The sequence below is a fragment of the Tyto alba genome, unplaced genomic scaffold (assembly GCF_018691265.1).
Source record: "Tyto alba isolate M040663 unplaced genomic scaffold, T.alba_DEE_v4.0 Super-Scaffold_13, whole genome shotgun sequence".
In the NCBI taxonomy this organism is placed as follows: domain Eukaryota; kingdom Metazoa; phylum Chordata; class Aves; order Strigiformes; family Tytonidae; genus Tyto; species Tyto alba.
This window is the reverse complement of record NW_024881275.1, coordinates 40,595,557-40,616,868: the sequence shown is the minus strand read 5'-3', so window position 1 is coordinate 40,616,868 and position 21,312 is coordinate 40,595,557. Positions and strand designations below refer to the sequence as shown.

At 34.8% G+C, this 21,312-nt stretch overlaps 1 protein-coding gene across 1 annotated transcript in view; it reads left to right on the top strand.

Moving 5' to 3' along the window:
- AUH (AU RNA binding methylglutaconyl-CoA hydratase) overlaps nt 1-21,312 on the top strand; it is a 112,749-nt gene that overhangs the window by 20,634 nt on the left and 70,803 nt on the right. Inside the window, exon 4 of the mRNA XM_033008913.2 lies at nt 12,337-12,423. Coding sequence (XP_032864804.2) covers nt 12,337-12,423 — 87 coding nt within the window. The remainder of the gene's footprint in view (nt 1-12,336; nt 12,424-21,312) is intronic.

Genomic DNA, 21,312 nt, shown 5'->3' with positions numbered 1-21,312 from the left:
ACTTCAAGTCTTTCCTCAAGTTTATTTTCAGTCTGCTGTATGCAGAGTATGATCATCTTGTAATTGGAAGGCAACAAGTCATGATTATTGTTACAGATATTCTTCACAAGGTGTGTTTATTTTCATATACTACATGTATTATTTACCTGCTTCTTTACATGTTCCACAGAAGGTATCACTTGCTGCATAGCTGCACAGAATCCAGTGTCACTGAATCTTGATCTGCCAGAAGTTTCCAGCGCTATGACTAACACTGATCACGGGATGGGGGCTAAGGCTAAGGAGATACTGGGTGATGCCTTTCAAGTCAAGGGATGGGTTGGAGGGTAATTGAAAAGAAGAAAAAGGCTTTCACCCATGCCTTTATCTGTGTTTAGGTGATATAACAGTTCAAATTGTGGTTTTTCTCAGGAAGAACTCCTCCTTTCTTTAATAGGATTTATGCCTGAATACTAACTTCAGAATTTCTTTAGAAGAGATTCTGACTTTCTCTTTTTTACCACATAACACACTTCCTCCTTTTCTATTTACGGCTCATAAAACTGGGTGTGCTGTTAGTTAACTATCTTTGTAATTATTACTAATCAAAATAGATAAACCCAGCAGTATCACTTCCTTTCAACATTTTAAAAAAACCCATATGTGCAGTGGTCAGATATATGGTATATGCAAAAGATTTGAGTCAGTCATCTGTAATAGTGTAATGAAAGATACCTATTTTTTTCTGATTACTTAATTTACTAGAAACCAAAGTGGAATAAACAGCAGGTTACTCAAAATTTTGGGTGTGTTCATGTTGTTGAGTTGAAAGGCTTAGTACTATTTACTGAGAATGTTTGGTCTGAATATTACTATTCATTTAAAGTTAAAGAAGAAAGATGAAGAATCTCACCACTAGCAAGTTTTAGGAATGCCTGCTTATAGATAAGAAGGTAGAAAACTGTGTCGCTTGTCACTATAGGGATTAGATATTAGCAGACTTGCTGCAAAGCTATTGCAATAGATATAAGTCAGATGCAAGGTTATACTAATGCTATTTTTTTCAGTAGTAGTGTTTAAAATATCCATACATTCTTATTCTATTGAGTAAATTACTTCTTTGTTTAAAAACCAAGAAATCTGTTGCTGATCTCGTCAAAGGATTTTCTTCTGGAAGGTGTAGAATGAATAGAAATCACAGTTAATGATTCCACCATTTGTTTGGAGCTAAATAGTAGAGTAAAAAAGTGCAGCTTTTGTGGTTGTCTGATTTGAACTATGTTATTCTGTATAAGAATTCAGTTATGTTTCATTACCAGAAAGTAAATGTACATCATGTTACAGGCATGATACAGAAGTTCTCTTATTGAAGGTTGAATTTGAAAATGAAAAGTGGTTTGGGGAAGTTGGGTGTTCAGACTAACAGAATGACTGGATTAAAGAAGTACAATAAGATGTAATGCTTATTGTGGAAATAACATAGAAATACAAGTGGTATAGGGAGTAGCTTTGCTTTTTGTTGTTGTTGTTGAAAAAAAATCTTGGTATTCCACAATAACTGTAGCATACATTGCTTTATATTAAATGATGATATTTATAATTACCATGATGTGGGGTGTAAACTGATGGTCTTGCTGTGTTTGAGTAGCTGGGCTCTTGTATGCGGGATAATTTGAAGATTGGAAGAAACAGGTTTGTCATGATTTGATTGCCCTAGAGGTCTGTATTTCTGGTTTCTAGCCACTTAATAGGTGAACTTCACTGCTGCCACCACTGTCGTCTTCTCCTGGATCTTCTCCACCAATTCTCTGTCTGAGAGTCAAGGATGATGCAGCCTCCATGTCTGTCTTCTCTTAGTCCTGATTTGTTAGCCTGACAGGTCACTAGAAGTGAGGCATAGCACAGAATCGGTGTTAGTATCTTCTTAACTTCTGTTTGGAAACAGGTAACTGTCCTGTTCTTGTACCTTTCCACCAGTACTGGTCTCTTTTCATGTGCCCTGGAGGAGACTTCAGGACGCCCTTTTGTGATAGTTCCAGAATGTTTTGGCTCCATAAGTGGATGCTGGAGACAAGGGATTGACTGAGGCAGTTTTTGGATGATGGTAGTATCACAAACTGGTTGGTGTTTGGGAAAATAATGGCTTTATTTTTAAGATGTGAGGGAGCGTTACAATGATTTTCTTTTTTCCTCCCCTTCTGCAAGTGAAGATTAATTCGGGAAAGGCATGTGAGTTTTAAGCGCCCTTTTTTTTTGTGGCAGAAAAGGTTAACAGGAGGAATATTGCTGGGTGCTTCTAAGTTTAGACTGGATGGAAAAAGAGCCAGCTGAATTTAATCTATATTTGCTGTGAATTTGCACAGGCATTGGAAAAGGATTGTAGAACTTTTGTATATAAAGTTAGGGTCATTTATATTCAAGATTCCTGGATTTGAGGAGGAAACGTGTTTGAATTAGCACCTTGGCCTTTAAGAAAGGCTTGGTATTCAAAAGCTTAAAACTTAAAAAAAAACTCCAAAACAAAAAGGTAAGAAAAAAAAAAACAAACCCAAAAGAACAAAAAAAAAACCCCAAAACAAAGGTGGTACTTTTTGAAATATCCCATTTGTGGGAACTGATTTAGCAGCTAGTACATTAAGTATGCTGATCTGGGTGTAAATTATTGCAAGATACGAGATAACATACAGCAGTGGAGCTACAAGACTGCCATCTTACCAGAGGGTGTGCTCAGGACTGGCATCCTGCCAAAGGCTCATATATACAGGAATTGCAGACATTTTGTTTGTCCTTCACTGTTTTATGATTATCAGGAACTTTACAGTGACAAAGAGGGGATACGTGCAAAAAGTGCAGATATTCATACCGTGCTAATAAATTATGACAGCAAATCTTACATGGAAGAATATCAGTATCAGTTTTGACTTAAAAATCATATATCCGCATTTAGAGAACTTCAGAAATATGAAGTCTTGCATAAAAAATAAGTCTATTCATTTAAATTACTTCCTTAGGTAGGGAATATACACAGTATTCTTCATGTCAAAGTATTTTTCCCTCGGATAAAATGACTGCAGCAAGCATCCTTCTCGCTTTGAAATTCAGGATACACCTTTCTTTTTATCAAAATTACATGGAAACGGATTTTTCTTTGTACTGAGTTCACGTGGTGTGTGCAGAAATGTGTGCTGGTGTGCAATAGGATTCATGGTTGCTGTTAGTAAAGCAAATGATTACTGGAGAAAGTAGGTGGTTACTCTTAAGTTATGAAGGGTGAATTTCAAAGTCTACTCTGTGAAAAACCTTGTGATAACCATATGTTGTGAACTAGTTTATTTGAATGTTTAACAGGCAATTATGAAAAATGTATCATAACTTCCTTAATATGTTTGTCTAACAGTACCAAAGACTGAGTGACAACCTGATTAGATAGGCATAGGGCCAAGGTCTGTGTTTTTAGCCAGTGACTGTTTATAGTTCTTTGGTGCTTCAGAGCCAGCTTTTAAGTGTATTAATTCACTCTTAAATCTGAGTCCCATGGTCATATACTGGTTTTACTTTTTTGGTTCCTTATAGATTACATATTAAAATTTCTTCCTAATCATCATGAGCATATATATCCTTACTTATATTAATTTCAAATCAATCTGGATCATCATAGTGTGCTTTCTAAGAATTTAATACATCTGAAAAATTGAGTTCTGAATACTTACATACAGCTTTTGGAGTTCTCCATTCCCTTTTATATGAGAAGATTTTCAGCATTTGCTTAATATTTTGTAATATGTTACTGACTTATTTACCATTGTGGTTTTTGTTTCCTACCTAATTTATTTAAATTGCTGAAGTGTGGGGGTGTTTACATTTATTTATTTTTTTTAAATCCCAGTATGAAATGTACTAAAATGTAGAGATTGAGTCATACTTGCCACATAAAAGTGGTGACCATATTTGTTTAATTTTGAATTAAAAAATAAATACCAAGGGAAAATATAATTCTGGGAAGAAATGAGAGTTTGGATAGAACTGTGTGGACACCGAGACTAAATGTAATGTTACTCTACAGCACAGACAAAATTAATGTGAATGTTAGATTTTTATCTATCCATAAGGAATAAGAAAGCAAAAAAAAAAAAGTGTTGTGCAAACCCATGTTTTGCCAACAATACATTGTTCTGTTAGAGAATAATCTTTGAGGAAATGATTTTTCAATTTAAATTTTACCTGTTACATGCACATGTTTGTTTTAAAGTTTAAAGTAGGAAATCTCAGAGAACAGAAAAGTCAGAGAGTAAGTTGTACTGCTTTGTAAGTAAGATTTTTCTTTCAGTAGTACTCATAAAAGAAGCTGATCCTCAGAAGCAAATTGCTAGCAGTTCTTTGTTTAGTAGGTATTTCAGTAATGTTTTTTTCCCTTTCTCTTTATCCTTAACTTTCAGACCTCTCATACCTCACAATTAGAAACCATGATTCTTGATGAAATGTTTCATTTCTTAGTGTTCTGAATTAGTAACTGAGTTGTAAGTATTGATAGAGTCAATATGAATATAAAATATTTAAGATATTTAGGAATATACTGGAGTATATTTGGTATATGATAAGTTTATTTTGTGTACTCTTATCTTTAAAACATTTAGATTTGAATATTCCTTTTTATTCTTAAAGAAAAAAAATGAAAGCTTTCTTCCTGTCTTTTAATCTCTTGAATATCCATTATATATTTTTGAAGGAGTTGTTTATTCACCTTACCTGTGAAAAATGGGACAGATTCCCAAAGAGTAATACAGAAATATTGCTCAGATATGTAGAGATATGTTTAGGATGGAAGAAGGTCAGCTAGAGCTCAGACTAGCAAAAGTTGTCAAGAATAACAAGATAATAACTCCTGTAGGTATGTTAGTACCAAGCAGAAGTTCAAGGAAAATGTAGGTCCGCTTCTGCATGGGACTGACAGCTTGGATATGAATGACACAGAAAAGGCAGAAGTACTCCATTTTCTCTTTGCCCTGATCTGCATGGGAAAGGTCAGCTCCCAAGTGTCTGTGCCAAGAAGCAACAACAAACTGAACAGCAAACCACCAACAACAGCGGAGGACTGACTTAAGGTCCATCTGTACCCGTTGGGCACACGCATGTGAACAGGATCTGATGGGATGCATCTGAGTTGGTGTGCTGGAGAGCCACCATCTATCATATTTGAAAGGTCACTGAAGACCTAAGCGACTGGAAAAGGGCAAATATTACACCCATCTGTAAAATTTGGGAAACTGCAGACCAGTCAGTCCTACTTCAGTCTCCAGGGAAATTATGGAATAAGTCTTTGTAGAAGTTGTTTCCAGGCACATGAAAGACAAGAAAGTGGCTGGGAAAACCCAACTTGAATTTACCAATGGTAAATTGTGCGTGACCAGCCTGATTGCCGTCTGTGATGAAATCAGTTGCTCATTGGATGATAGAATAGTATGGTTGATATATACCTTGACTTTAACAAGGCATTTGACATGTTCTCCCCTATCATCCCTGTAGACAAGTGGGTAAGATACAACATGGGCATACAGACTGTGAAAACTGGCTCGCCTGTCAAAACAAAAGAATGATGTTATATTAATGGTTTAAAGTCAGACTGTCAGTTGGTCACAGGCTGGTTCCTTGATGGTTGATCCTGGGTGTGGTAGTACTATTCAGTATCTTTGTAAATATTCTAATGATAGGATTGAACCTTCACTGAGTTTCCAGATGACTTAAAAGTAGAAGGAGAGTTGGGTATGTTGGAAGGAGGAGCCACCATTCAGAGAGACCTTGACAGTGTGGAAAATTTGGCCAACAAGAATTGCATGAGGTTTAACAAAGATAAACAGCAAGGCCTGCCCCTGGAATGGAATAATCTTAAGTGTCAGAACAGGCTGGGGACTGACTGGCTGGGGTACAGCTCTGCTGCAAAGGACCTGGGGGTTCTGTGGGACAGCAAGCTTAATGTGAGCTAGCGGTGTACCATGGAAGTAAATAAAGCAAAGTGTCTTGGCTTGCATCAGGAAGAGAACCATCAGCTGATAGAGGCATGTATTTATTCTACTCAGCATTTAGTAGGTCAGCAGAAGATGATTAGAGGGTTGGCAGTTGCTCGTGGGGCAGAGATAACTCATCTTCCTGTGCCTGATGGATACAGAGAAAAGTACTCATGTATACAGTGACAGAAGAGGCAGCAGGCACAAGTTGCTTTAGAATAATTTAATGCAGATAAATAAATTCTTCATTATGAGAAGATTAATTAAGAATTAAATATATGAATGGTTTTCCCAGAGAAGTGATTGAATCTTTCTTGCCAGCAGTATTAAAGACTTCAAATGACCCTGGATAACCTAATAAAGGGCTGTGCATTTGACAGAAAGTTGGATCAAGTGATCTCTAGAGATTTGTTCCAGTCTAGACTTTTCTGTTATTCTAACAAATAGGTAATAATCTTTTTTTGTTACTTTGTGGAAGATGATCCAAAAGAGTTAATATTTATGAAGTGTCTGTCTGTTCTTAGTTGATCAGACTGGATTAATTTTTATTCAAGAATACAGTCAGTAGTAGCTATAGTGGGTACAGGTTGATGGTCTGAGTATACAGGGTCTGGCTGGGCTAGGAGATGCGGTGGCATTCTTACCAGAGTGCATGAGTATTTTACCTGCAAAGCATAAAATGTTTTTTCTGTCACATAGACAAGAGGTTTCAGTAGTGGTTGACTTTGTTTTGTAGTGTTTTAAATATATAGTTTTACACAAAAAAAATAGTTGAAAGCAGAATAAAAATCATTAATCTACATGCTGACATAATTTCCATCAGGTTTATATTACGCTTTTATGTTCTTTTTATAGAATTTTTAAGGATAGTAACTTGAAGTATATATCTGTTGGCAGAATAATATTACTGTGGGGTATGTATTTAACAAACACTAGCTCTAGTTAAACAAAGTTTTGCTTGCCTTAGGCTTCACAATATCTCTAAATAAATATATTTGTTTTATAAGCTATTATAGTTTCTGTTCAGAATAGGGTATTAAATTGTCCTGAATAGATTTCAGAATGTAAAAGCTTTATTTCTGAAATTACTGGAAATTTGGAGGCAGAATTGTTGGTGAATCTTTCTGAGCTTGAACTTAAGTTGGCTATAGTATTCTCCTCAAATACGTATATACAGCTCCCTTTTGGGGCATTCCTAACCTCCTAAAAGTTGATTGGGGTCCTGCCAAAGATTTGAGCAGAACTTGGATTACTTGAAGTTGCGTCTCTAGGTGATGCACACCTTTACCTTTGAGGAAAGAGATTTACATGTACACTAATGTGTTGGGGGTTTTTTTTGGTAGTAGTTACAAGTTAATGTATAATGTATGTCAGGGCTGGCCATTTGCCTCAGTATTTTAGTTCACTGTCATAAGTGTCTATTCTTTCTGTGTGGAGGAGGAGTGATATTAATTCAGTCTGCCTAATTACTCTGTGTGGGAATGAGCTGTGGTACATAGCAGTTCTTAACCTTTTAATTGGTGAGGTAGTATATGTTTTGTACACATACTTGAAAGCACTGGAAGTTTCCTTCATAAATTCCTTAACCTGTTTTGTTGGATTAAACGTATTATAGGTGGTGCCTCTGTGTTTTGCAGTTTTCAGTGTTCCTAGTTCTTACCAACAAGATGCAAAGGAATTGGACAGAGTATTCAAAAGGTTATCTTCTGATACTCTCAGATGTCACTTCTTTACTGAAATTTTGGTGTGCTGACACAATTGGTCAATCTGTGTTTAGCAAGATCAAAGGGCAAGCTCAAAATAACTTTGCTAGGGTAAGAATTTAATACTTTATTCTACCTCAAATTCCTGTGCATGTGTCACTTCCTTTCCTTTTCTCAGAGAAAAGGCACTTCGAGCACCTTTTGACACTTGTTAGAATAACTTTATTGTTTTAATTTTGGTGTGCCAGATTTCTAAAAGATTTACTTTTAAATAAAAATGTTTATTGAGTAAAGTTAAAATTTTAAGTATGACGTATAAACCATTAAATTTTATGCCTTTTTAGCTTACAGTTTTTGTGGTGTGTTTTGGAAGTATGTGTTAAAGCATAGTATAGAACAGTACTGTACAAGAAAATTTCTAGGCATTTATGGTATTTGGAAAGTGAGGCTTATACAAAGATGTTGGAACAGATTTTTTTCAAACACAACACTTAGCTTTTCAACAGTGCAACAGTATATAAATTCTGTGTAGAAAGTGTGTGAAAATATCCAAATAAGGCAAGAGGTTTGGGGTTAGAGTAATCTCTGTAAAACTTGGTTTCTTTTGGTGTGTTCTCTCAGTTAAATAGCCATTCTTGTAATATAGACATGTAGGTGGAAAAGTTCTGGCAAATAATAGCGATATGCCTGTCTTGATGGACTGCACTTGGTTTTCTCAAATAAACATTTTCTCTGGCATCATTATGAAATGCTAGTCAGGCACATGCTGCAAAAACTCTCTAGACTGACAGTGTACAACAGCCAACCATTCAGTAGCCAAATGTTTAAATACTTGCAAAGAGAGATAATTGATTACATCAGGATTTTTATACTTGCGAGAAGTAAGGTTAAAAATAACTAACCTTTCTATGTTCTTCCAGTTCTTGGAGGGAGAAAATGCGAAAATGATGGCTCAAAATCAGAGATTTTCTTTTGGATTGACAAACCTTGGTAGAAGTGCAGCTAGTATTTAAAACAGCATGCATCTTCCTCACAGTAGTTTCAAGGGTTGATCTGAGAATACCAGTTTATGTGCTTGTTACTCAGCGGACCTCCAAAAACCTGCTGTTTGTGCTGGTATTTTGCAAAAAGGATTGTTCATTGGAATACTGCAGGGAAGTTCTTTCCTGCCAGTTTGCTTAGTAAATTTGGAAGTGATGCTTCTGTGAATTCAGTTGTTTCAAGAAGAGTTTATACACAAGTGGAGGGTACCTGTCTTAATCCTAATGTAGCTGTTAGAGGAAGTGACTGATTGCACTGTCAATGTATTCTTTCACTGTTGCCGTTCTCTTTTGTCCTGTACTACAACTAGTAATTTGAACATGGCACTCCATAGTCTTTAAAAGGGAGTTTGTAAAGTACTGGGAGCGAGAGCTGAGAATTGGGGAGCATGACCCCTAGAATCACAACTAGTTTTGACTAGCTTTTGCTACATTTCCGTGTGGTGGGAATCAATTAGTGGGACAAAGCATCAAGATGCCAGAAGGTGTAATATGGAAAAAACAATGATTCATGCTTCAGTGCAAACTGGATGCATGTGGGGACATGATTACAGTGTACAATCAAATCTGCAACAGTTAGTTTGCCTCAGCTCAGTGGTGGCTCAGGTTCCCCCTTTTTTACATCTCTGGGTAGAAGGTCTTAGAGAGCCCTGTGTTCAGTCACGGACCCACAGTACAGCCCCTGGAGTCTGTTGGGAGTGGATGTGGGGAAGTAGATAGGCCAAACATGTCTGCACATTTCAGCTGTGACCCGTGGAGAAATTGCAGAGGTTTCTTCTGAGTGAGTTTTTGTGGATTGAAAAGCTTAGATACGTTCCTGCTCTCAGCAGTTGAGCAAATACTATTTTCAGCTACTTTAAGGTTGGCATGAGAGGAGGGATGTTTGATTTCAGTAGCTGAGTGAGCCCAAGTCTCTGGTTGAACCTGCACTCTCCTTCATGGCTATCTTCAGAAAGTTAACCTTTACTTCTTCTGACTTGAGAACAGATTTTGAAGAAACGTATAAATAGTTCCTATATAGGTCAAGGAATTTTTCAAGAATTATTTGATCAGTGGTTAAATATTCGAACAGGAACAAAAGTATTAAGTTGGTGGCAGTCACATCTTCTGTGAGCCAGAGGACACCAAGGCGCATGTTCTGTTGGAGTGCAGCGAATGGTTTCTGTCTAAAAGTCTTCTTTCTGAAAAGCTTCAGTTACTATTACTATGCTTTGGAGGGCTAAAACAGGAGAGGGTTAGGAAGAGAACTTTTTCCATTTCCTTGACAATTATAAGGGAAAAATTCTTTAAAAGGGAAGTGTAAGATTACGGAAGTTGATTTAAAGCACTAAGTTCAGCTATTGTACTAGAAATTTCTTTAGAGTACTAAAAATAATTAATTTTAAATTGGCAGCTACCTTTTAATCCACTCTTACAAAAGTTTTTGTTGAAAATCCAATAGATTTTTGTAAATATATTGAAGGAAATGCATATTCTAAATGAAGGAAGAAATCTGCAGTTTGTGTATTTTTTGTTTTTGAAGGGTTGGTTTTTTTTCGGTTGAGTCAGTATTTTAAATGAGTCTGAATAAATCAAAACCTAAAATTTGCTGTAGTCTTATCTTAACAGTAGATTTTCTTAGCAGTAATACTAGAGGTGTTTTGTAGGTTCAGTGCCTCTCTTTTGAAGTTTTCTTTATATACTTTTTAAGGGTATGCCCAGTGAGCAGGATTTCAGTTTGTGGAAGTTTTGAGTAAGATTGCACAGCTATACAGTTTTCTTGTTCATAACGCACACAGTTTCTTGTTTTTCTTATATAGGCAATGATTTGGACAGAGTTGTAGAAGCTAGACCCAGACATTAACTGATATCAGAGAAGTGATATTTTTTCTTTTATAAGTTTTAAAGCAAATTTCTCATGAAGTTTTATAAAGCTCTTTTTAGCTACAGAACCATATACATAAATACATTTGTGAAAGTTGCTTGAAGTTTTATGTGATTTAGAGTTTCTCTCCAGATATATGGATGTAAATTTTGTTTGCTTTCGAGGTTCCTGGCAAAATTTCTGTATGCAATGATTGTGAATTACTAAGTTAGCAATTGCAATTTTGCTACAGTGCAGACTTAACCACAGTAATTCCTGTTTTATAGTGCCTGCTCAACTGGTCTGTCCTACTGTCTTCAGTTGGGGCATATCCTAGAAGGTTGTTTGGAAGCTTTTGGCAAGGTGTCTGACAGTGTAAACTAAACTTGACATTATTTAGTGGAAAACATGCAAATGCGACCAGGACAAATGCTTCATTGTTTTTATATTGACATGAATAGAAGGAGAACAAAAGTCTTAGGGAAATAAAGGAGCTTTGCTATGATGGAAGTAGAGGATAGATGTAGAACTGCTTTATTTGGCATGTTACCTTAAAACAGCAGCTGTATGTCTATCAGAAAATGTTAATTTGAGATAGTGATTTGCAGAGCTAGACAAGAGTTGTGAATTTCAAATAATACTGTGAACAGAACCATATCTAAAACTGTTTGATGAAGAGGGTCAGGAGGGTCTAGCATGAGTTAAGTACAGAAACGTAAAAGGGGCAGCCTAGGACTCCTTTATTTAAAATTCTGAGTTACAATCTTAACTTAATCTGAGTCAGATGCATTTTCCTGAATTAATAGTGTTTTGATTCTCAGGGTAGAGAAACATAAAACTCCTTTTTGCGTTGGTTATATGCCTTGTTTAGCCTTTTCAGACATATGCCAAGAGACAAACTTAAGAGTCTCTTTTTTACCAAATGGAAAAAATATGCGCTAACTTGCAGTGGCAATGTTGCATCTCTTTGGAAAATAAATGTGTATATGCAGCTTTTGTCTTTCATGTATTCTTCCTTCATAAGAAAGATGGAATTTCTGTCTTACTCCGTTATTTTTATGATTACTGTCTGTTTCTCTTTGCACATTCATGAGAAAAAATGTTGGTTTTGAATATCAGTGAATTTTAAAAAATATTTTTGTAACCATCTAGTTACAGTGTGCTTTTAAAACAATTATTTTCATATATTCATGAAGAAACATTAAAAATTTCAGGTTTTAGCATTTTTTGGAAGAACAGAAAAAACTATGTAATTTACTCAAAAATACATTTCAGTAAAGTGAGTTGAAAAATGGTACTAGGTCCACTGTAGAACTTTTTTATTTAGATAAATATAGTCTGTTAATGTAAAAACATGCACCATAGGTATTTTGTGATCTACAAATAAGAAAACAACGAGCACAATATGAAAAACACATATTTATCAGACTTTGTGACACAGTTGGGAAAATAAATGTCAGATAGAGTATTAACATAAATGCTATTGTTCATAAACTTTTAATATGAAAAGAAGAAATGTCACTGGGAAGAATATACTTAGTAAAAATCTGGTGATGGGTAATTTGATTTTTTTGTTTGGTGTTTTTTTTTTTGTTGTTTGCTTTTCCTTGATAAATAGTCCATGTTTTCCTTGAAATTTGTGGAAATTTAATTTGAACTGTCCTTGTCTCAAAGTAGACCTTTAATTTTGTTGGAATATTTTACTGTTGAAAACGTATTTACAGTACTGTATACAGCTTTCTAACATTTATGTGAAATGTCACTTCCAGGTGCTGATCTTAAAGAAAGAGCAAAAATGCACTCAAGTGAAGTTAGTTCTTTCGTCTCAAAAGCAAGAGCAACTATTAATGAAATGGGTATGTAACCTCTCCCTTGAACAATGTTATTTTAACTGCAACCCAAGAAGCGTTAGATCAAAGGAATGACATAAAAGTGCATGGTTAATTCTTGACAGGTAGTAGGATATCCACCACTATTTATATTGATAAATATGGATCACGGTGTATGAATTCTTTTAAAATGTGCCTAATTGAGTTGGACTTTCTTTTAGAATGCTAGAAAAAGCTAAATCTTAACTGAAATTGACGTGATTTGCCCTGCTGTTTTCATAAAGGATGGATTGTTCAGTGACACCCAAGTACTTAGAATTTAATTTTTACTATTGCATTCTTGTGGTTGGTATAATTAATATAGTATTTAATAAATTTTCAAAACATGTTAAACATAATCTGTTAATAGAAAGTTAGCTACTAAGGCCTTATAAATTTTTGTTTAATATGCACTTGTTCTGGTATAGTAAAACCTGTTAATAGTTCACGATTTTAATGGACTTCAATGAGTTTTTAACAAAAGTAATTTCTCTGTAAATTTTACATTATGAATTCACCATCAAATCATTGTGATTCTATATCTCTGCTTATAAATTTTAATATAATTGTTTTTTGACAGGGCATTGACAATATGCTTTGTCAAAAAAAAGAAGTCAAGTGTACCAAGTTTGAAGAAGTTAATTTTATACATTTGATTTATATATGTAACATACTTTGTCACTTGAAATTTTGGCACAAAACTCTGAGGAATCAATAATTTCTGAGAATGTTTTTTAGATGCATTTCCCTAATAACATAGGGTCAGACCTTGGTTTGGCAGAATGTTATGAATGGAAACCAGTATGTTTTTGCCGGTAAATGACAGACTACTGAAGAATGAGTCATTGATTAGGTACTTCATGGAGGTAATTCTGTCATTGAATTAATGTCTTGTCTTTGAAGTGAAGCATATCCTCAATGCTCTTTAAATATATAAAATCAGTAAAATATCTAGAAGTGAATAGATCATTATTTCCTGCAGCTGATACTGTATTTCATGCTGGTTGTTCCATTTAGTTACTTTGTAAGATTTTTGGGAGTCTTCCTTAGCTCCAAATAATAATTTTTCAGCCTTTCTTGGGAGAAGTTACTAAAAATACTTTCTGAGCTGCTATATTGTTTAAATAGAGGCAACTGCCTTTAAGATATTCCTACGATCAGGAAATAGTTTTTTAAATTTCAATTATTTTTAATTTTAAGTGACAAAATTCCTGAAGTCTAAAGAAGTATTTGGATTCAGCATTCTGCACTGTATGACAGGAAGATATACATGGTGATTTGATGCTTTGTTTTGCTTCAGACAAGACTTTAAGACAAATGTTTGATTGTCTTCAGCTTCATTAAGTTTCCTGTGAGAGTGTTTAACTACTGAATGTGTAAGCAAATTTTCAGTGTTATCTAAAAGGTTTACAGTGGATCATTATACTAACAGTTATTTGAAGTTTAGGAAACCAGTATGAGTGCTTTCATCCATTGATCTCTAGTCTCTTTCTTAAGAAAGAAGCATGAAATTGTGAGTAAGTGGAATTAACATTCCAGAATCTAGGTCACTGAAGTACCTAGATAGGAAGGTTCATGGGGGGAGGTAATAACAGCAATTAGATATGCTGCAGGTTGGAAAAGATAAAGAATTCAAACATAGCCCTTGCCTGATACTGTAACAAAACTTTTGCTTTCGTGAAGTGAGTGTGTCTCCCCCTACCCCTTCTTTCCCTCTTTCTTCCCCTTCTCCCTCCCTCTTTTCCTCACTCCGTACTTCCTCCCTCCCCCTATTTTGCCATTTCTGCTTTAAAACTCTAAAACTACACAGTCACTAGAAGGTTCTTTAATGGTGACATGATATTTGGCCCTCTTCCAATTTATTTTTTATTTAAAGGCTTTTTTACAGGATTAGAGAATAATATTGAGATACCACTTCTAATGTTATTGGTCAATTTTCATACCATGTATGTTTGGACATGCATACTATATAAGTAGCTTTTATTTTTCAATCCCACTGTGTATTCCCAATATATACAAATTTGAGGAATTGTTGGTTTTGAACACACTGTACCAGCAGTAGATATATTTATAGGACGGATCTAACATTTTTATGAAAGGTGATTGCAGAGCAACTTAACATGTGGTTCCCTACATCAGGAACTGGTAAAGAATATTAAAAAGTGGATTTTAGAAAGAAGATTAGATTAGATAAGTATACAAAATGTCATGTTGAGCAATGCCCTTATGAATAGAAGTGAACATTAATTTTGTAGAAAGTTAGAGGTTCTCAGTTCTTCTTTTTTTCTTCTGAAGAAGTTATCTGTCATTACAGAATATTTTTGTAGAACTAGTGGTACATTGTATTTGCATCTGATTACTGCAATGAATCTGTATATTGAAAATAATAATGATATTTTTCTTGCCTAGTAACAATCAGAATGTTGTGAGATGGTTAAAGAGGAGAAGCAATTTCCAAATTATTATTTGCCACTGCAGAATGGTGTATAGACAGGGAACAATACTTACAATCTCCCACTTTGTTCTTTTTCTATCCAAGTTTAATGCTTTAATCTTGTTTAAAATGTGTTCTACTTTTTGCTTTTCAGAAATAGGTCATGTTTTGATAATTGCATTTGTGTTCAGATGTGTGACCTAGTAAGGAGATGCTTCTTTTTAACAATATTTTCAGAAAGACGACCATTAAGTAATCTTTGTAAACAAAACACACAAAAGGTTAATTACATCTTGAACAACTGGGTAAGCCTAGCTTTTTAGAATTGACATGCTTTGGCTTTCTTTAGTTACTGTCAATTTCATTATATTTAAAATCCTTACGCTAGTGGTTTTATAAAAAGCTGTAATATCATTTTGGAATACAGCTACAGAAGAGAATTTTCTGGAAATTAAAAGCATACTGCACTTGTTTTTATGGAATTAATTTATAACTTCTTGCTAAATTTGGGTGAAGTATTAAGACTGCAGTAAATATCACTTGGTACAAAAATAAGCGCTTAAAAAAAGAAGCTGAAAAAATTGTACTGAGCTGTTGGTTGCAGTGCTTAGAGCTTTAAGTTGAGGGAGAAAAATCAAAACAGTCTCTATTTTTAGTAGTGGTTGCTTTTGCTAAAATTATACCAGAAATGTGTTTGGTTTTATTTGTTTGTTTGTTTGTTTGTTGTTGTGGTGTGGTTTTGGTTTTTTTTTGTTTGTTTGTTTGTTTTTTGTTTTTTTTTTTTTGTTTGTTTGTTTTGGTTGTTTGGTTGGGGTTTTTTTAAATAGTAGGAATTATAAGACTACTTGTCTGTTACTATACTCTGCCTTGAGGGTCTCCATTATTGATGGAAGGCTGGCTTTATCCTCAAAAAACGAGGAGAAAAGAGCTTTAATAGATCTCTTGAAACCTTGCACAACAAAACAGGCCTGACTAAATGAAATTAAATGTTACTGACTCCCAGAAATGATGTTTTTGATGCTTTGGGGGAAAAAAAAAAAGCCATCATGGATCACATCTTCAGCATATATTTTTTTGTTTGACTCCCACTAAGTTCATGCTGTTTGTTACACTCTTTGTGGGGTCTGGGCTGTGATATTACCATTATATATATATATTATCTCTTGGGATTTCAGTTGCAAAACAAGCTGAAGCTATGTATGGAGCTAAATGCAATAACCACTCTCATCCAGAAAAACATCTTGTTTAACAGAAAGAAAAGGTGAAGCTGCAGAAGGGATTAGAACTCAGGAAATACTTGTAATTAGTCTACTTGTAATTAGTCAGGGCAGCATTTGGTCCCAAATTCTAAGCAAGAAACAGCATTGGTTAGCAAAGCTTTGCCAAAGAACATAGGTGTAAGTATCTAAATCCCACAAATGGGGAAGAAAAATGGGAAACTGACCTTCTTAGTTACTTTTTAAAATCAAAGCTAAAGTGTGGTCAGGATTCATTTTTATGTTGCATTTGAGGGTCAAACACCTTACTCAAGGCATGATGGAACCTAGATCTGAAGAAAGCAAAGGTCAAAATTTTTAATAAAATAGCAATTTTACTTGTTTTTTTGCTGGGTGTGTACCATTCTAACAAACATTATAGTGCTTTAAGAGATAGTTTTGATGCATGAGTTGTGATATAACTTTAAGTAGTGATATTTAGTAACTTTGTTTAGACATAATTTTTGCAGATGTGATTGATTTTGATATAATCCAAATTGAATGAGCTCATACTGAATGAAAGCACCTTGCAGTCAGTTACTTGCATTTGCGTTTTTTTATTGTGTGCTTTTTATTTTATTCAGTGCAGATACAGCTCTGTATTTAGAGATTTCTTTTTTTTTTCATCCTTAGCAATTTTCTGTCATTCTGGCAAATTCATCACCAAACTTTAAATTTGCCTAAAAGAGTGCTTAGCTTATCATCTCCAAAAATTTATTTTTTTGACTATGGGAGATCATGCATCCTTGGAAATTCTTGGATTGTGCTACATTATATGCTGCAGGTTTTTTTGGATACAAGCTGTCAAAATGTGATGTCACAGATCCCAACAGTGGAATTTTAACTGTGTAAGTTTCACTTGATTTCTGGTCTGCTAACTGCAACCCCAACTTCCCATTGTAAAGTCTCAAAAGTAGGCAAGAATGATCACTGGTGAGGTCAGTGCAGTGCCTTATTTTACTATATGAGTTTCTGGGTTTCTGTGGAGCTTTGGTTAACATGAAAAATCTTAGTTTAGTAATGAACACTCCAGGCTCAATTGCTACTCTGAGAAGTGACTGCTTATGTAACATTGGCCGAATCCATCAGTGTTTGCTGGAGGTGAATCTGGGCAGCAAGAATAGAGTATTCTACTTTGGAAATCTGGTGAGAACTGTGGGTTTCTCTCTTAGGCATGAGCAGATACAGGCTGTAACTTGAAAAAGGATTCACTGGGAAGTTGAATTAAGTGTTGTAGGTAGCTATCAGATTTGAAAAAGGACAAATTTATAGCTAGCAATGCTATGCTTAGCAGTCATCCTTGGTCATCACGGTCTCCATACATTGCTGACACTGTGAAAGGGAGACTTTTGGCAGAGTATTTCTCATGCTGTGTTATGTTGTTGCCTGTTCGGTTCAGTGTAGAGCATAGCTAATACAGTGCAAGACTGCTAGATTTCTGAATGTGTTGGTGAGCTCTTGGTTGTTTTCCAGTAGTGGATTTACTGCTTCTTTTAACATTGATTTAATTTAAGGTACCCTTTGACTATGTATTGTCTGTTTCCTAAATAGACAGTACTGTCCTTGCGGAGCTGAAATTATGGGCTTTGTCAAATTTCATTGGATAGTTTTTAATTAAAAAAACACAATGCTAAACTCTGTACCATTATAGAGGCAATGAATGCAACATTACATTTCTCTACCAAGATGTTTATTAGCTATTTACATGACAGCATTGCTTCCACAATTGCTAATACATTTTTTCCCCCATAATAATAACTTCTAAAAACTGTTATAAAAAAAGATGCAGAAACAGAGGACCTGAATATTAGGATGAGCTGATTTTCTTTCCTTATAGATCTGAAGATTAAGGAGGGAGGTGGCTTTGCATTGCTGATTTGTTGCTTTGAGCCCTAGCACTGCTGTACAGCCTTGACAAAATAAACACAGCCTCAGCTGTAGTTTAGTTTTCCTACTGGTAGTAATTCCAAATGCTGTTCTCTGAGGAAGAAAGACTGTCCTCTGGACATGACTCTTCATTTTCCTCCTGCAAAAAGTAACCGCACCAAATGAGGGGTGGTACTTGCTCAAATAGGTTATTGAGGTCAACATGGCCATACTGCACATTGACTGTTAAAACAGATCTCCAGGATGACTTGCTGTCCAAGGCTTCTCTTCCCTCTCTAGGGAGCCACATTGTGTATGTTTGATGTGTTGAGAAACTCTACCCTTTCCTCACCTTGTTCAGGTTTGAAATTGCATGTTTCAATCCCTGAATGAGAAGGAATAGTTCGTTAGTTCTGTTGCTTTGCCTGTCTCAGTATCAGGCTCTGTTCCTAGAATCAATTGGTATTCAAAGGGCAGCGACTCCTGGCATGGTACTGAAAGTATTATGTTGCTCTTCTGTCGAAGAAATCATAAGCTCGCTGCTTGGACCCAGCATTAGGCTTTGACTTCAGAATAGTATTTTCAAGTCTTGTACTGAACATGGCTTTTACCTAGGCATTTGCTGCTTTGATGATATTACTGAGCTAGTTTATAAAAGAAATAAATTTATGCTGAGGGAGTGTTTCCTCCATAGTGTTCAGTGAATGAGCTGACTGAAACTATTACTTAATATATTAAGCTGATTTAGAAAAAAAGGTATTTTAGTACTAGACCAGAGACTGTAGGTATATGGAATATTTCTGAAAATAGATAGAGGAGAAAAATTCTAGAAATGTTTAACTAAAATGGTCAGATTCTGTGGAATTTTCTTCGTATTGTGTCAAACAGGAATGCTGCTGCTACTAGTGTTATCTTCATACTGTAAATCAAACAAGTAGACAATAAAAAAAATGTCCCATTGGACTCTCTTAACTATTAGAGATTACAGTTGTGCTGTTGTTTGAATTTTATTTTGTGTGCTTTCTAAGAAATGAAACTTACAGAAAAGTAGAATGTAAAAAATTTAATTGAAATAATTTACCCCTTTGTTTTTTTAAATTCAGTGCTTGATTATGTGCTATGCTATTTGTGTGAGTAATAAGTTCTTAAATGTATTTAGTAAGCATAAGGAATATAAGAAATAATTTTCATTTTTTCTCCTAACGGAAGCTTTTCTTCATTTGCACAGAAAGTAGATTCTGTCATCTAGGGTTTACTTCATTATTGTTTTACTGAGGGCAGAGGAAGACTACAAGAAGAAACATTAGTAAATATGAAGAAACTGGGGAATCTGTTTATTAAACTGAAGTGTATCCCTGAAGATCAATGAAATACCTGTACTAATTTATACAGTACAAAAAGAGAGTCATGGGAGAGTTGGATACAGAAGACTGTAGGTAAAGTGTTTGATTAAAGCACCTCTTTCATTCCCATTAGTTTCCCAGTTTTTGCTCCTATTGTCAAGAATATAAAACACACTGTCCCTATTACCAGTCAATCATAAAGTACCAAATAGAAAATTTTAAAAATTAAGAACACAGTATTCCTACATTAAGTATTTTTTTGTCAATTATAAAATATTTTTTCTAGGCCATTTATGAGAACGTGTGATCACTGGAAAAAAACAGGAAATTAATGGGATTGAGGGAGATACCTTAAGAAAACCCCTTAGCTACTGTCTTAATAGAGGGAAGATAAACTTTCCTAATATACTTTGCTTAATAATCAACTGTAAGCAATGTGCAGTAACCATTTTCATTAAAAAGCAAAATTTCTTTACAAGTACTAAAAATTTTTTTTTCATGCAGCTCTTTCTTGCTACCAATTGTCTCACTGAACTTTGAAGGTATTAAAACAAAGATAATAATGTTCAAATCTATCAAGAGTAGCAGTCTATTAAGCTTCTTATCTGAAGCACAGGAATTAGAGGGTAGCTAAAAGCCTTTCACATTTGTAACTAGCAAATGTATGGAAAAGAATTGTGTGTATCCAAATGCAAGTGTAGACCACTCAGATTTAAGTGTGGCCATATTTTTGCAGATGGAGATATATTTAAAATATATGTAAATACAGAAGTTACTTTGAGGAACCACTTTTTCATTCTTCTTGCAATTATGACAGGTAAAGCTTTGTAGCACTTAATTACTTGCCTTGCACAGAAATGGTTTGACCAATCTTCTTTGCCTTCAGGTTCATACAGGAAGATTTGACAGTCTCTCTTAGCTACTTTCATGTATTGCTACATACATTGATTGGTTTTCATAGTGCTACAGAATGGATGAAAGTGCTTGTTGAAGTATTTGGTTTCTGTTAGTTTTTTTCCCTGTAGAAAAGCCTGTTTTGATGGCAGTGCTTGCCACTGAAAATACAGGCAAACTGTTGTAATCACTGACTTGATAACAGATTTTACAAGGCAAGATAAGTGCCTGAAACACAGCTGACATTGGTCTCGAAGTGCAAAGCTCATATGCCATCTTAACGTTATTATTGTTCTTCAGGAAAAGATCCCAAAAGATAAAATCAAGATATAGTATTGTGTTGCAATTATTTTTCTGATTTCCTGTGACATAAATTAATTGATGTGAAAGTGTAATTATATGATTAAAATGTTCCTAGTATAAATAATTTTTCAGTTATCATAATTGCCCAGGGACAGCCTCTACTTGCCACTCAAGTTGCATAGCTTATAAACTTTTCTTTTTTGAAGGGAAAAATCTTAATTTTATGCCCAAAAGCAACTATTCCAAGAGAGATCAAAAATCTGGATAGTGAACAGGTGGAAGAGAAGTTTATTCTGAGTTACAGAATATGCATATTTAGGTATATACTCAATTATTTTAAAACCAAATTAAAAATCCACTCCCAGTTACTATAGCAAACTAGCATGTAGTTTTAAATAATTACTAATGCTGATTGAAACTTCCTATTTACATCTGTGGCCTTTTGAAAACTCTTTCCTAACTTGTAACCAGAAAATTTGCAGATTTTGGGTTAGTGAAGAAACTGTAAGGTAACAGATCTCGAACCTTTCTTTCCATACTGTTGGTATAGGAATCAGTCCATAGACTTACAGTTTATAAGCTACTGTTAGTTGAAATATTCCCTGAAGACAAATATGATGTAAATAAATGCATTGTTTTGTAATAACCACCCCAGAATTTATATTTCTTTGACATTTTCACTCTGTGATATGACTTTCATTTCTTTTTTCTTGCTTTCCTGATGGCTGACCCATCAATTACAGAATCTACAAATACGTGTTTAGACTTTTTTGGAGCATGT